This window comes from Pantherophis guttatus, chromosome 2 (assembly GCF_059756535.1).
Source record: "Pantherophis guttatus breed Tessera chromosome 2, ASM5975653v1, whole genome shotgun sequence".
NCBI lineage: Eukaryota > Metazoa > Chordata > Lepidosauria > Squamata > Colubridae > Pantherophis > Pantherophis guttatus.
This window is the reverse complement of record NC_142064.1, coordinates 117,326,151-117,343,442: the sequence shown is the minus strand read 5'-3', so window position 1 is coordinate 117,343,442 and position 17,292 is coordinate 117,326,151. Positions and strand designations below refer to the sequence as shown.

At 40.3% G+C, this 17,292-nt stretch overlaps 1 protein-coding gene across 8 annotated transcripts in view; it reads left to right on the top strand.

The window, feature by feature from the left end:
- Positions 1-17,292, top strand: part of IQSEC2 (IQ motif and Sec7 domain ArfGEF 2) — a 145,819-nt gene that overhangs the window by 90,631 nt on the left and 37,896 nt on the right. Inside the window, exon 1 of one of the 8 annotated variants that reach the window (XM_034434282.3) lies at positions 11,878-12,329. The exons of 6 other annotated variants lie outside the window; for them this stretch is intronic. In XM_034434282.3, coding sequence (XP_034290173.2) covers positions 12,238-12,329 — 92 coding nt within the window. In that variant the 5' untranslated portion in view covers positions 11,878-12,237. Of the gene's footprint in view, positions 1-11,877; positions 12,330-12,424; positions 12,663-17,292 lie in introns of those variants that run through there. One more of the 8 variants, XM_034434283.3, reaches the window with a different exon arrangement.

Below are 17,292 nucleotides of genomic sequence, written 5' to 3'. Positions count from 1 at the left end.
CACTCCTAGGGTGTTCCACTGATGTTTGGGTCATCTTTGCAACCATCTCTTGCCAGGTGAAAAAGTGAGATGTTGATTTGAGTACCATGAAAAGCAATAGACCAGAGAACAAAAGAGACTTGACTTATACTTCAACATCACGTAGAGATTGTTTCTGTAGCTGTACAAGTTAAATGAATGAATGAATGAATGAGAGTGATGCAGGGGGATTGGGTGTGGCTCATATTTCTATTAATGGTGGATTATTGGGACCACTTAGTCTTTCCATCTTAGTTGTGATTTTTCCATTGTGACTGGCTGATGGGGCTAGTCAAAGGAGACAGCAGTTGTATACTGTTTCTCCTGACTGTATGTAATAATATGATCTCTTATTAAGCAATGTGATGGTTATCTGTGGCCAAGGAAACTGAGTGACTAGGGTGTAACTGGAGAGGAACTGGAAAGCGGAAGTGCTTAGATAAGAATAGAATAATCAGCGTCATCTTGGTAAGGTCCCAGCTGGAGACGACCACTTCGGCATGCTGTACTGAAAATTGCAACAAAGCTATTTTACTTTACCAAATAAAGGTGAGAAGGATAAACTGGTGAGGTTGGTTTGGGGTGGAGTGGGGATTACTATAATACTTTAATTAACAAATGGCAACTTGGAATGAAGCGGTTTAGCCCCTATGTCATTAACAGAGGTTGTGCCTATGTGACAACTTTTACAAGTATGATGTTGGTGTTAGACAAAAAAGTGCAGGAAGCAATTACTGTTTTTAGGACAAACAACGGCCAGCAAAACTGAAACTATCAGATCCACGTTCAAAAGGCTGAGTTAGTGCCCAACAATGCCTTTCAAGAGAAACTAAAATACATGTTTCTTGTTCTCTTAGAGAGTTCAAAGCTGGTAGTGGAGCATTAGACTTTTCCTATGAATCTGAATATAGATTATGCAGATTGACTGAATGCTCCCTGCCCTTTAATTCATTCTGAGTTCATAAAGGAGATATTGGGGGGATTGGAAAGAGTAACACAATGGATTTACATATAATAGCTAAATCATAGTATAATGGGGGATTAATTTGTAAATTTTGGGTGATGGCTTCACATGACACAAAACCAGATAATAGTTTTATTCAATTAAAACCTATTAAACTACTGCATGGCTTAAGATAGCATGTAAACATAATTTGATAGATTGCAAACATGTTTTTCCTTTTTCCCAACTGTCCATTGTTCTCTCTACAAATCTATTTGTCTTCCCTCTAATATTCCTCTCAGCAATCTCCTTCCTTTAAAAATATTTGTGCAGTAAGATAGTATACAAATTGTTAGACAAATGTATGGTAGTAGAACTTCATTGTAAGTACCTGGAGTTACTGCTTTTGTAGTCAAGAGCTTATTGAATAAATCAAAATTGGTTGAATTTGCACATGAACTGGAGTTAATTCCTGATTAGATGCCACACACTAGTGTGTGATCTTGTGTAACAGCCCAAGTACCCATCCAATCTTTTTTTAAATGAGTTAAATCTTATGAGAAGCCAAATCTCATGGGATTTTGGTGATTTTGCTCTTGAGAGTAAATCTGATTTCAGATTTAATTCATCTTAAATGAAATATATATTTTTTCAATTTAACAGAATTTCCTGGATGCCATCTGGAGTTCTGGTGAATACTTACGTATTTACAGAGAACCCATTTTCCAGACTGTAAGTAGTGGTTTACACAGGATCAAGGCTCTTACTTTTCTTAGCCCTATTGTGTGGCTTTACATATAAAACTTTTCAGCTAGATTCATGCTAATTCACATTTTGTTATTAAATCCACATTTTGGGGGATCAAACAAGGCATCAAGCGAACTTAGCTGGATTTGTGCCACCTATGAAGTAAACCTCCACTCTACCCCTAAAATTAAAGGTCAGTTTCTTAGTAGTTTATGTAGAAATTAATTTAACTGAGCTGGTGAAGCATGTTGTATAAACCGAGCACTGTATTTGTATGTTGTGCCTGGTTTACTCAATTAATCCAATTTTCTCAGGGTTGCATAAACTTACCACCCACATTTAACATGTTATCCAAATCAACACTAGGTCTTTTTCATTTCCAGCCCATCAACCTTAATTTATTAGTTACCATTCCATTCCCAGATTTAGAATTAAGCTGCCATTAAAAAAAAAGCCTTTCTCACTAGTGTCTTTGCAACACAGATATATAGCAAATTGACATTTCTCCTGACATAGAAGGAAGTGGCAGGAAATGCTTCACTGGCTAAATTGCTCCACGTCAGGCTGCTGTAAAAGGCTAAAACACAATAATAGTGGCAGTGTTAGCCACTGAGGGAAAAGCAAAGCATCTCGAATTGTAGTTCCCTTATTTTTCCAGATTTTTCTTTCAAGAACATACTTTTTGCTGTTGGATGGGGCAATACTTGGTTAAACATTGGGGATGCATAATCTTTTTTTATATATCAGATTGCATCAATAACCGATGAGAGGGTGAAGGCTATGTTATCATAACAAACATGAGCCATAGATGACCTGTTTCATTTTAAGCATGCATGGTTTATTACATTGGTGGTTGCCCTGAGCAAAAGGCATTAGGTTAAAGGCAACATTTTTAGCACTTTACTAACCTATCCACCTGCTCTGCTTTCAAAGTGGGGTGCCCTTCTTCAGTTTTGGCTTGGCTAGCAAGTATCCTGTATTTTTCCATCCAGCACACTTCCTGGAGAGAGCCCATTTAGCATGTGGATTGGACTTCCCAGGATGGAATGCTCCTCCCTTCAACAGATAACCCAGCATATAGAAACTAGGCATCCTAGAGAGAAAGTGAGAATAAAACTCTGCTCCTTCATATGCTAGGTTTCTATCTGCGGGTTTCTGTGTAATTGGCTTTTGTATGAGAGGGCATTCTGTTGATAATCTCATGTTATCCTCTAAAGCAAAGCAAGTCAGGCACAGGTTTATGTCCTGAATCAGAAGTAAGCTGAAGAGGCGACTGATGGAGGATTTTTTTTATTTCTGATCGTCACTCTGCTTATGGCCAAAAGCAAATGAACCTGGATTGTATTTCTTGCTGTCAGAGAAGAGTAAATTCTAGTGACAGAGAGAATGTAAGTCAGATTTTTTCTTTCTTTAGCCAACACTGGATTTATATGAGAAGAAGGCAGTCCCCCCTCCCCTTTAGCTTTAAATGAGAGGATTATTTTAGATTCACTGAGAATACTGCAAAGGACATATGTGGTGTCTTTTTCTCTCTAATCATCAATGGGTGTAGGGATCACTGTCTTACTTTCAAAGCAGTCTCCCTTTCAGGTAAATATAGTATTAGGATTATATTGAGACAATTGCATAGCTATCTATGCTTGGTCAGTTATAATACCAGTGACATTTGTATAATATGTAGGCAAGATTAGTAGTTTGGTTTGGCTTTTTGTGGTGCTGCGTGTTGGGTGAGCCCCATCTCATTTGATTAGTTTTAGTTTCTTGTTCTATGTGTGGTATATAAAGGCAGAGGAGGGAATCAGCTCAAGAACTGGGTTAAGTGTGTTATGCAAACACAGTCAATATGAATTTAATTAGGCATGCAGCATTTGTATAGAAGGAATTATAGACGTGTGGTGTGCCTGACTACATGCCTTTTGTAAGTTGGGTGTGGAAACACAGGCATGTGTGACTTGTTGGGAGGTGTCCTCCTTAGCCATTGACTGCCACAACTGAACTTATCCCTTTCCCTGGTTAGGTCAGGTGCATTTAGCAGGAATTCACTTGACCAACAGATGTCAGGCTGAAGCTAAGTTTCCCTTGCCCAAACAGGTTTAGCAGGAATATCTTGAAGCCACCAACACACAACCTTCTGCTTTAGTACCTAAGAACCACAAGACCACCCAGCCTGCTTTGATTCTCCTTTGAGGACATATCTGCAGCTACAGTGTATTGTGGATCATTACAGAGAGGCTTCAACTGAGTAAGCAGAATAAGGTCCTGGGTTTGGCTTATTATAGGGGTGTGTGGGAGGGAGGGAGGGAGGGAGGGAGGGAGAGACAGACAGACAGACAGACAGACAGACAGACAGACACTAGTATTATTAGCCTAGCATTTCCTTTTCTTTCTTTGTCACTTATTTGGATCTTGAACATGATGATCAGACAACTTTAGTTTTAGCTGAAAAAAAAACATTAAATCATCTTTAATCAGTTCCATTTTACTCTACTGATTTTCTGTTTCCAAAAAATGCTGAAATAGTTTGAAGTCCCAGATGAAGGACTTCACAGAATCTTAGTCCCAGAGGTGAATTTTCCTTAACGCAAGGATAAACAAAACAACAGCAACAGTCTGATCTCTAGTTGGGATGTTTTGGCTCAATATGTACTTTTGGGGCAGGGAACTCTTAGCAGATTTATCAGCTTTCTTTTTTCCCCACACCTTGGCTGGCAGGAAGGACACTTATATGCATCAGGTTTTACATGCTGCAAGCAGATTTGAAGAACAGCACTATTTCTAGACTGTAAATGTGTTTAAGTTGTGTAATACATTCAGGCTGAGACCCATCTGCTTTTGATGATGAATGTTGGAGAGAGTGGGTGTTTTCCTGTAAGGTACATCACTAGCAGTTGTGCTTTGGATGGATGGATGGATGGAGGAACTTCAGTTATTTGAGAGCTGACATAACATGAGAAAGATCTGTAATTCCTAAAGTCTTCAGCTGAGTTCTTATCGTGGCTCTGAACTTAAACTGGTCTTAGGTCAGTTTAGAAGTATTAGTCTCATAATCTCAGTGTATACTACAGGTAGTCCTCAATCTACGACCACAATTGACCCCAAAATTTCTGTTGCTAAAAGAGACAGTTGTTAAGTGAGTTTTGCCCTATTTTACAACCTTTCTTTCCACAGTTGTTAAGTGAATCGTTGCCGTTGTTAAATTACTAATATGGTTGCTAAGTGAATCTGGCTTCCCCAATGACTTTGCTTGTCAGAAGTTCGCAAAAGGGGATCATACGGCATAAATACATGCTGTGTCCAAATTTTGATCACATGACCATGGAGGTGACAAACGGTCGTAAGTCACTTTTTCAGTGCTGTTGTAACTTTGAACAGTCTCTAAACAAACTGTCGTAAATTGAGGACTACCTGTATCTATAAAATGGAACACTAAGATTAACCTTGGTATATTTTTCAAGACCGTCATACAAATAATGCCTGCAAAGCACTTTCAATTCCTCGGTAATTGTTCACTGCTAAGGGTTATTAGTTGTGTTACATTGCATTGTACGGTCTGTCTAGTTCAACACCTCTTTTTCAGCAGCATCAGATAGGTGATTTCAGGAAGCCCAAAAGTGGGCCATGAAAGCAGTGACTCCTTCTGTTTGCTCTATGCCTAATGTTCAGAGCTAGTTAATGCTTAGTGATGTTTAATGACTTTATTTATTTATTAGCTGTAATTAAGCGTCCTAATGTCAGGTGAGGTTATGTTGGACACTGATGTACTTTTTTAAAAAAGCTTTTGGTATATATAGATTTTGGCCTTGTATCTTGTGCATATGAGTCTTGTTGTCTTATGCTAGTATCACAGTAGCATGACTCTCTTTAAACAGTGTCTTTGATTGTTTCACCTATTATAGCAGAAAGTCCATGCTATTTGTGGGTGTTCATGCGTTTGGTAAGGAAGCATCTGCATTTCCCTCTATGCTGGTATATGTGTGCCAGTATTTGCTTTAGCAATTTTGTGTGTGTGTGTGTGCATGTGTGTGTGCGCGCAGACACACCAAAGACCAACTGTTCTCAACATGTGTGCTCTATTTCGTAGAGGCAAAGTGACTTGTGTAAAGCAGTGGAGATTACCTTAGGCCTAGCAGCATTTACAATGACAGGGAGAAACCAAGTTGGCATGAAAGAGTTATTTACTGAACAGGTCGATACCCCCCCCCCCTTTTCTTTCTTTTCCTGAAGTATCTATTTTGGAGGCGTTGCCATGACGATAGGCAGGCATACAACAATGCAGTTATGGCGGCTCAAAAATAGTAGTCTATTTAGAGATGCTATTTGGAAGATAGAAATGATGACATAGGTAATAATACCTGATAACAGGAATAAAAAGGCGTGAGGCTTGATTTCAAAGTTTCCTTCTTATTGTCACCAGCCCTATTATCACTTAGGCTTTTGCTGAGATATAAAAGGCACTTCCTTCCACTTGCAAATTTATAATCCAAAGCCAGACTTCCTTGTTTCCCTTTGCCCCAGTTCTTCCTCAGATTCAGACTGGAAGTCCAGTTCCAAGACTTTCCACCCCTTTGCTGCACGTTGCAGCTGGCGAAGACCTCCTCTTTTAGGTTTTAGAAAGGAGAACTGCAGAGAGTGAATTTCCACTCCTCACCTTATATCTCTTTCAGACGTGGAGATAGGCATGCCGTGTCTTAGTCCATCCCCAGAGGGAGTGGTCTCACTGTACCTTAGAGCCATTTCCCCGGCTTTCACACTTTCTTTGCTAGTGTTTGGGTGTCTCCACTCAGCTCCCCGTACTGTTGCATTACTATGGTGATGCTGGTACCCATCCTCCCTCTTGCAAGATCCATAGCAACCCAGCATCTCACCCTTCCCTTCATCCCTATGGCAACCATCTCAGAGACCTGCTCTGCCTCATCAATAATTTTCTAACTCTGGTGTTGCTATCTCTTATTTGATGTAAGGGACAAAAGAGGGGTGGGCAACTGCAGTTCAGAAAGGAAAGGGGGGAAAAGATCATTGCCAGGTTTTTTTTTTTTTTAAAAAAAATAAGGTGTGTGCAGGAGTGATGTGAAGTGAGAGAGGAATGATATGATACTACTAAATTTGTGTTTCTTCCGCTGTTACCATATATGTGAAGGATCAGGAAGGCATTTCTTATATGTGTGTATAGCTTTTGAGTGTATTATATCATGATAGGTATGAATTTTGTGCTGTGCATGATTTTTGCATTTGTATACCGTATTTTTATGTGTCTGGATATATTACAGCCTGCCCTATCCCAAGGGCCAAAGTATTTGTGATGCTAAACAAATTAAAATGCAATTCTATGAATATTTACTCAAAAGCAAAACTTCATTGTATATGCACATTCTTAAAATGGATATGGTGAAGATAATAGCTTAGATGTAGATGTGTTAGCAAAAGTAAGATTTCTTACTTTTAATTTACTTATTTCTTACTTTAATTTAATTATTTAGTATAAAACTAAATAATTATCAGAGAAGGTAATAGCTGTGGCCAGGAGGGCCTTTTCACAGGTTCATCTTGTGTGTCAGATATGCCCTTTCCTTAATCAGGAGACTTGCAGATGGTCACTCAGGCCTGATCACCTCATGATTGGACTATTGCAGTATGTTCTAAATGGAGCCGCACTCAACTATAGATCTACAGATACAGATCATTCAAAATACTGCAACATGAGCTGTGTAATGCACTCTTGTCTTTGTGCCCACATGTCACCATTGCTGTGGGAACTGCATTGCTTACCAGATTTCTTTCAGGTACAATTCAAGGTGCTGATTGTTACCTTTAAAACCCTTCTTGGCACAAGGTTTGATTACCTAAGGGATATATTTATTCATTTATTATATTTATAAAATATATAACTTTATAAGTAACTCAAGGTAGCTAATACTCTTTCCTCTTCCTATTTTCCTCACAACAAGAACCCTGTGAGGTGAGTTAGGCTGAGAGATAACGACTGACCCAAAGTCACCTAGCCAGCTTTCATGCCTAAGGTGGCACTAGAACTCACGGTCTCCCAGTTTCTAGGCCAGCACCTTAACCACTACACTAAAATGGCTCTTCTGCATTTGTTTCTGCCAACCTGATATCCCAACAGAGTGGGTGCTCCTCAGTTTATTTTTTACAAACTTTGCCAGATTTGGGATCTAGAAAGTGTGTATTTTGTTTTGCAGACTCCATCTTCTGAAATATTCCTCCAGAGAAATGGATGTCATACACCTCTCCTGGAGGTTCAGAAAGCCTTTTAAATATAGTTTGTTCCCAGACTTAGAGTTAATGGCAGCCCAGAGTTACTTTGTGAATGAGATGGGTAGTATCTAAATTTGATAAAATAAATAAAAAATAAAATAAAATGTTATGCTGCATCTGAATTTGTACAGTAGATTATCATGTTCCCAAGTACGTGTTCCCAAGTTCCCTTCCTCTTGTGTTCTCTGAAAACTGCTATTGAGGCCTGTCTTCCCCTTCTGATGCTGGGGACAGTATATAGCCATCATGACTACTGGCCATTAACACATTTCACTTCTTTGCATTTGTGCAAACCATAAGAATTAGAGGCCATCGCTACATTGTGTTTGTAAAGAATTCCAGAACATGACTATGCACTGAATTTCCCTTACTTGCTTCATTTTATGTGCTTCTGACTTCTGCTTTTACCTTTTTACGAAGGTAAAAAAACTTCAGACAAGGAAATTGCTTCAGCCTGTTAGTAATTTTCTGTATTGGACAAGTTTTGTTGTAACCAGTTGTGTACATTTGAATTCAGTTCCTTTTGCTCTGGATAAACTTCAAATATAGCTTTTTCCTTGCCAACTTTTTTAGTGGCTCCCTCTTTTCTGGATTGAAATACAAAACTATTCTTTTGAGCTTATTGGAAAATTTCTGCTTAAAAGACTCTCTTGATCCAAACTTGAATACTGTGACTACCAGGATCAGATTGTATCATTTTCTTGGGGATAATATGGAAGTAGCTAATTATCAGTGCCTTTTAGGACTTACCTTTTATCTGTCTAGTACAGTGATGGCTAACCTTTTCCAGACCAAGTGCCCAAAGCACGCACAGGCACTAGGTTCACCATCACGGGTCTAGTATATAGCTCTAAGATCTCTTTGTATTTTTGCAATAGTGGCAAATATCTATACTTGTGTGTAGGATGAGAGTGAAGGTTCATTCAATAGCCCACATACCCGCAGCCATACTCCACCAGGAATTATCCAAAACCAAAGACAAGATACAGAAGGATGAAAGAAACAATGTAATCTACAAAATCAAAATGTTAACAATTGCAACCAATTCTACTTGGGACAAACATCATGTCAATTAAAAACCAGGATCCATGAACACTGGCTGGCAGTTAAATGCCACAATCCCAAACCCTTAATCTGTACCCACACCAACAGCAAACAATACCAGTTCGACTGGAGCAACACAAAAATCATCGCCCATGGTACCACCTGCCACACTCGTGAGTTCATCGAAGCCTGGCACCCCACAAGCAATACCATCAACAGACAAATTGACCTACAACCTATCTATGAACCCCTCAGAATCAAAATCAACTGCACAGCTAACCAGACACAGCACCAAGCCTCAACCAACCCACACAAGCCTCCCCCAACCAGCACATCTACTCCCAATGACCCTCACCTGATGTAACCTCCCCATCACAAGACTCCCACGGATGACTCCCACTTGACCCATTATAAGACCCTCACTTGACACACCCAGACCTGACCCATCACAAGACCTACTGACCACACAAAGCTCTTATAAGGAGAACACACCCTAAATTCTGCTGAAGATGTTACCTATCCTGGTAATGAAACATTTGGAAACCATTGGAAACCAACCCACAAGCTTGGAGAATGAACCTTCACTCTCATCTCCTTGTAGTCTCCTATACAAATTGCAATCAAGCCTGGTTTTGTTTTTGGTTTTTTCCAAATCAACCACCTATTGAGGTAACTTTTTACTTAAATAGCCATTAACTTTGCTAGCACCTTTTCTTTTTCCTGCAGTAGTCTGCTTCTTGTGATCATTACTGTACTGCCTTTTAACCCTCCAATGGCATATAGAATCACACCACATAAATGAGTCTGAATTCAGGATTTTATTTCACTTTTCGTTTTTTTTATCAGAAAGTACGTAATATGGTATTTTTTCAAAGGAATGTTGAACATTAAGTTGGACCAATATTTTAGTGCAAATTAGAACATTTAAAGCTAAATTTGTTCATGGAGGATGTGCTATCAATGGCAATAAAATCTTGTGTCGGGTAATTTTAGTGCTAGAAAGATGCACTAAACAACTTGGATGGATTTAACCACTAAACAGAAAAATATTGTTCACTGGACATTTTTATTTTATATTTTGTCTTGGGCCAGTTGCTGGGAAAAAAGGGAATGTAATTAGAGGATTCTCCCCCTCTTGTTCTTCTCAGCATTGAAGAAATTTTTTTTGTCTGCATTGCCATCATTACACAGATGATTAGAAAAGTTTGCATTGGACTATGGCTCCTGTTGCTAGCATAAGATCCTTTTTCAATTTGGTTTTCTCAAAGAGCAATTACCAACCTGCCCTTAGGGATGGATGTGTTTGTTTTTCTACTTGTTTTTCTACATAACGTATGTGTGTGGATGGGCAAGATGGATATTTGCTACTGATCTACTTGCCAACTTTGAGAGAACACCGAACTAAATAATCTTGGTTTAGATCATGTGCACGATAGAATTAGAAAATCATTGATTACTTCGATTTTAGTTTCTTAATAAAAGAGAACGGCAATCACAGTATCCCTTGTTCCGTTCCACTACTATTGGATTTGTCCTAAAAATATATTAATCTTATCCTTTGTCCAAACTGAGAGCCAGTTTGGTATATTGAGTAAGACGTCAGGCTAGAAACCACAAGACAATGAGTTCTGATCCCAACTTAGACAGAAAGCCGGCTGGGTGACTTCAAGCCAGTCTCTCTCTCTCAGTCCTGGGAAGAAGGCAATAGCAAATCATTTCTGCAATCTTGCCAAGAAAAATGCAGGGACTCGTCCAAACAGTTGCCAGGAGACAAGAGTGACTTGAGGGCACCAAAAAAACCAAAAAACTGTCCATGTAATGAAAATAAAGTGGCATCAAATAGAGGATTTATTGCTTTTTATTGTCTTATAAAAAATGCTGCCTGTTAGAAATAGAGGATTTTCTTTGAGGACATGTGGTTAGAATAAGGCAGAAGATAAACAGAAATGTCCATTTTACCGTCCAGGTTCATAAAATCCTGGCTTGAGTTTTTTTTTAATTGGGTAAAAGACAAAGTTAAAATCTGTATCTGTTTGAAACTCTACATAATAAATATTGTTGATTTCATATCCTCCCAAATCTTTACAATATAGATTTCTTTAACATCATGACTAGGGAGGATTTTAACCTTGTCCTTCCAGCAATCCTCATTCTAGATCTAGATGATAATTGGAGTGATGAAGAAATATTTTACATCTTCATTAGGACAGCTGGGGGGGGAGCCTTGGTTTTCCATGATTGTAAGGATGATTATGGCAGAAAAATCTAGGATGTAAAGGAGAATTACCATTCTTGCATGTCATCTTCCTCAGACCAAAGGTATCTGCACTGGGGCAAGTTGGAGTCTCTGAGGTCCCGAGACTTCATGGCATCCAAGCAAGAAAATCAGCTGGCATCTACTTCTATTCTAATTATTAAAATAGCATAGGGCACACATTCTTGAGCAAACCTACTTGTGAACAGGAGATGTGCCACTCCATAGTGATGCTTTTGTAAAATCTCAGGCTAGTGCAAGAGGGCTTCTTGCAGAGGATGTGCTCCTTAAGTCAGATCAATCTATTTCTTGATTTATTTCACATTCATACCTGATGCCAAAACTTTTGGCTTACCACCTCTCTCCCCCTTTCCATTAAAGCTTTCTGGCCAGAAAATGCCAGTGTACGGGGGCATCTTCTCTTCCTGGCTTAATTCTTCTAGACATTGGGGTAGAATTCATGGATCTTGGTTCCCTGCTCCACCTTCTTTGTGGCTTTTCTGATCTAAAGCTTTTTGAATTTTGGAAAGGCATCTAGGAAATCTTGGCTGGCAGCCACCGTTTAGTCATTAAATCACACTCCTCCACTAACACAGCTCTGGATAGAAGGAGGTAGGAGAAGAAGTCTGTATTTCTGGACTGGGGGAAGTTGATGATAGAGACACGCCTGGCCTCCCAGCACGTGGAAAATGAACGTTTAAAGTAGCACCGCTAACAAAGCCACACAGCCATCAACTGTCGTGTATTTCGGGAGCGGCGGAAGAGAGGTTGCGAGTTAGCCAGGCAGCTTCGGGGGCTGTTCTTGGAAACCCGGATTTAACGGAGTCTCAAGAAACCAGGCACACAATAGCAATCACGACGCAGGAATCTCTTTGGAGACAAGGTGGGGCAGAGCCCTGGCAGCCGGCTAAGGCATCTCTGGAGGAACCACCGCGCCGCTTCTGCTCCCATCGCAGCCATGCAGCAGCACCCCGGCGACGTCGGCGTTGCGGGCACCGGGATACCGAGCGGCATCCGGGCGTCACTGTGGAGAGCTGCGAGGCAGGGAAGGTGGGCCGGCGCGGGGGGAGCCTTGGAGGGCTACTAACAATGGCCAGGGAGGAGGGGGAATCTCCGGCGAAGGGCGGGCCCTACCGCGTCCCAGCTCCTCCTTTGCTTTACGTGGAGGAGCCGAGGATGGCGAAGCCCAAGCAGCGGTTGGGCAGCTTCGGGGCACGGAGCGGCCGCCGCCGTTACTGAGACCCAATCTGGATCCTCCATCCCCGTCCTCACCAAGTCCCTGGCGGCGGCAATCCCGGGCTGCAGAGTGCAAGCGGCCATGTGGTGCCTACAATGCTCGTCCGAGCGTCGCCCGGGACAGCTGCAGCACAAGCTCCTGCACTGGTGAGTGCAACCCCCCCTCCCCTTGCAAGTCCCCCTCCCCTTCCTACGGGAGGAGGGGGGAGGGCTCTGGTCGCCGCCGCCAAAGCCCCACCGCGCATTCGTTCCCTTTCTTCGGCCACTTGGAACGGCCCCCGCTCTGCCCGCAGCCGAAGACGGGGAAGCCAAGGCATTTGAACGGCCAGGCGGAGAGCGCCTCCCCCTCCGAGCTGCAGACCGCAAAATAGCGGCCCTCTTCCGCAGGAAACACCGCTCTCCCTCACCCCCTCCCCCTTCCTGATAGGTTTCCTCTTCCCTGGATAATTATTGGTTCTCCTTCAGCTTTGCTTGGGCAGATCCCTCGCTGCCCCTCTCTTCTCAGCACCCCTTCCTGTTTGAAATTTTGAAATAATCTGAGAGAAACTCTTTCCCGCTGCCCAATTCCTGCCTTTGTTAACGAATTCCCCGATTCTTCCCTTCCTCATCTCACCAGCCACCACAAGGTTCAGCAGGAATCCCCAAATGCCCAGGAGATAATTCTTTTGTCTTCTTTAGAAATAATAAAAGGGACACTTCTCCATTGTTTTCCTTTTCCGACCTGCACTCACTTTGGAAGATTCAATAACCTGTTAATCTTTCTCAGTAGAAAGCACCACCTTCTTGGAGTTAATTTTCTGAGCCTATAATCACATTCTTGGGTTTCTCAGCAGACATTCCAGATTCACCCTTTATGTGGCTGATAATGTTGTTCTGCTAATAATTGCATACTTATTCCTTCATCTGTTTGCATCCCCAGAACAGACCCTGCCAAGAAACTTCTCTGTATGCCCCCTCTCCCAATTCCCACTAACTACATAACTGTTCCTGCTCTTCTTGTATTCTCTGTAAGCCCCCCTCTGCCCTTGTAAATAATATTTCATTGAATATAATGTCTCTTAACTTGAATGGCTCAAAATGGAGAATCTCTCAAGAATTCTGCTTCCTTTCTCTTTGCTTACAAAAGGCAAGCCTAGATCCATATCTAGCTTTTTTATTTCTTGAGGTTCTTGGTCTCTGTGCAAGGACTTCCACTTCATATCTTCCATACAAAAGGTTGGACTCGGCTTCACTTAGTCATTTTTCACTATATGAACAAATTATTCTGTACTTTGGATTTCAGAATTTACAAGAGTCCCAGAAATGGACTATGCAGGGGGATGGATTAATGTGCCAAAAATCTGGTATTCCTATTGCTTCAGCAGCCATAAAATTGGTTCCATACACATTCAGCTTTCTTCCTTCACAGCTCTTTTGACATAGATATAGATACTAATATTTAAGCTGGAAAATGTATACATGACCAGTTTGATTAGGAAGAGATTCAAAGAAAAAGTTCTGGGATTGATATTGGATGAAGATTCCAAAGGATCCTAGTATCCATAAAAGAATGAGGAACAATGAGAGACAACTGTGATCTAACTTGTCATATGGGGAATGTTTGCTAAATCACCTCACCTGTGTCTGAATAAACATCTTTGCTAGCAGTAATCTTCAGTACCCTCACCTTCTTATGTCTCTCTATGAAAAAGAACCAAATGAAGCAAAGTGATAAATACTGCAAAATAAGATTGGTAATAATACAAAATAGTCAATTTCTACAGTTTGCAAGGCTCTCTTTTCATTTAAATGAATGCCCAAAGTAATAGATAAAAATATACACATATGGAGGAGAGCTTTTTTTGTCTATGTTAGGAATGGTGTAAATCAATATTATATATTGCATGTAAATATCAGAAGAGAAATAAAGTATTAAACTTTTTTTGATCCTCCTGAATAAACAAGGCAGGAGGATCAGAAGTTGAGGTTGAAAACATCACAGAAAGATTGACCAAGGTGGTACTAGTTATTTTACTTTTTTTAAAAAAAGGTTAGCTGACTTATCAAGTAATGATTTATAACAGAATTCCACCTATGTTGAGTGCATGTCAGCTTCAGCTCTCTGCTCATAGAAAACTTTGCAAACACATATTTATTACCAGTAGTTTCCTGCCAGGAATAGATCCTACACCAAGGTATTTTTATGGTGAGATTTCCTCTGTTTCACCAATAAGCCCCCACATCTGTTCCTGTAATTATGCTAGCTTGCTGCAAATATACTGTATCTTGTCTGAAATTTCCTACTGTTTTGTGGGATTGGAATTCTAAAACAACGAAGATCTACTGGGCTCTTACTTTGAAAAGCATGACCTGGCCAAGCTTTATAATTACACTTCCTTTAGGATTGCTTTGTTTGCCTGTAATCCTGAACCTGCTATTAAGACTGGCTTTGTACAACATGCTCGGCTAATTTCTGGCTCAGTATATTGGGTTGCCCCAACCTTTACAATTAATTTATGGTGCATAGTGTTACATGAATATAGGCGGTTGAGTTAATTCAGTAAAACTATGGGCTCAACAAACTCCTACTGAGATCAGTGGGGTGTCAGTATTCTATTGGTATTTTTAAAGCAAAAGGCATTGTGCAGACTATAAAGATCTATTAAGCTTGTTATTATATTATGCTGATTGAGGAAAAAACCAAATTACATAGCTGTTATTATTAAAAAAAACTGTTAACTTTACTGGATTTGTTATGGTACTTTCCTTCTCAGAAGGCATTTCCAGGAAGGGAATCTTGTTGGACACCAGGCAACTCTTTGGTTAGGAAGGCTTAGCTGATAGGTCTGGATGTCCCACATTTACACAGTTGAATTATGGACCTAGCAGGAGAGAGAGAGAGAAGGAGAGGGAGAGAGATATTCTGTGTCTCATCTGTTTAACTAGCAGGATTTATTTGTTTGTTTCTGTGTCTGTTCTAGCCCAGATTCAGATTCACATCTGGGGATATGCTTTCTTTTTTCTTTTTCAAAGAATAGATTCTCATTGTTGTAGAGACGAACAAATCCCATCCAGATAGATTTCAGTTTGAGGAAAAAACACCGATTAGCATCATAGGCCAAAATTAAAGTCATTCAGTCAACTGATCATATGAACTTAATGTAATCAGGATTAATCCGTTAAGATTACATAGATTTATACATAGGCAACACAATTTTGCTTTTAGATGGTAAGTATATTTGTCATCATGACAGGCATCTTTGTTAGAAGAGGAATAATCTCCCCCCAGATACAAGATAAAGAACTGTGCCTATTTTACATTAGTGCTTGTCAGCTGAAGTTATAGAATGTAAATAAATAAATAAATAAATATACAACTGCCTAATTGTGGAAACCTTTTAAAACTGTGGCTATCAAATTAATGAAGCATTACAAGTGGTCCTCAACTTACAACAAAAATTAGGACCAGAATTTCCATTTTTAAGCAAGGTAGATGTTAAGTGAGTTGCATCCAATTTTCTGACCTTTTTGCCATGCTTGTTAAGCGAATCATTGCAGTTGTTAAGTGAATTAGGAGGTAAACAAATCTGGTTTCCCTCATTCATTTTGCTTGTCTAAAGCTGGCTGGGAAAGTTGCAAAAGGTGAGCATGTGACCCCCAAGATCCTGCTACCATCATAAATGCATGCTGTGTTCAAGCTCCTAAATTTTAACCATCTGATTGTGGGGATGCTACAATTGTTGTAAATGCAAGGACCAGTTGTAAATCACTTTTTTCCAGTGACATTGCAACTTCAAATGGTTGTAAATTGAGGACTATCTGCAGTGGTGGGTTGCTCCCGGTTCGGTCCGGTTCTTATGAACCGGTAGTAATAGCGGCGGTAAGCTCCACCCACCCGACCGGACATCATCATGGACAATCTGCACATGCGCAGAAGCTTCTGTGCAGAAGTGCAAGCACGCGAGCGAAGCGAATGCACATGCGCGCTCCCATTGCGAACTGGTAGTAAAGATAAGTGGAACCCACCCCTGACTATCTGTATCTCAAAAGGGGCATCATTTACCTGACCTCAGGTGCTTTCAAAAGCTAAGAAGTATCAGTCCTGAGGACTAATTGATGGGGAACTACCGGGCAGCTCCAGGAATGCTGGTTAGATTGGGAAAAAACCAAGCCACTTCCATGACCCTGCTAAGAAAATGGCATAAAGGCCGTTACCTGGAGTCAAGTCAATCTACTGTAAGAATAACGTCATCTTTGTAATTGAGCATTTCAGTTCTCCTGTACCTTCTAGGTATATATTGGTTCCTTTTGCTCTTTATTCTTTACATCTAGCCACATTGCCAGTCAGTTGAGGCTGATTTTTCTAAAAGCCAATTCAGCAGTTCCAAATGTAAAAGGGGTTTGTATGTTTTTATAAATGGAAAGGCTAATAGCATTCTGCACAATGATAAAATCTTGGAAGTTGAAATATCCTTGTAAAAGTGCATATATACTATTCTGGTTTGTTTTGTTTTAAGCTAGTTGTTTGCTTCTATTCCTTTTAGCATTTATATTTATATCTAGGCTGAAGGCTTCCAGTGCAGTATGCCTATTAAAAAATATTTTGCAGCTAATCTGCCCTTTTCTTCCTTTGAGGGTTGTTAATGGGAAAGAAAAAAATATTGCAATAGATTGGCATAAATTAGACAGCCTTTTATTCTCCCCTTCTTGAGAACTAAGAGTTTTCTCTAAGAGTTGAGTTTTGAAGTAGCTGCTTTGCCTGTTGCAACATGAAGCTTTGGTTGCTGGCATATTACAT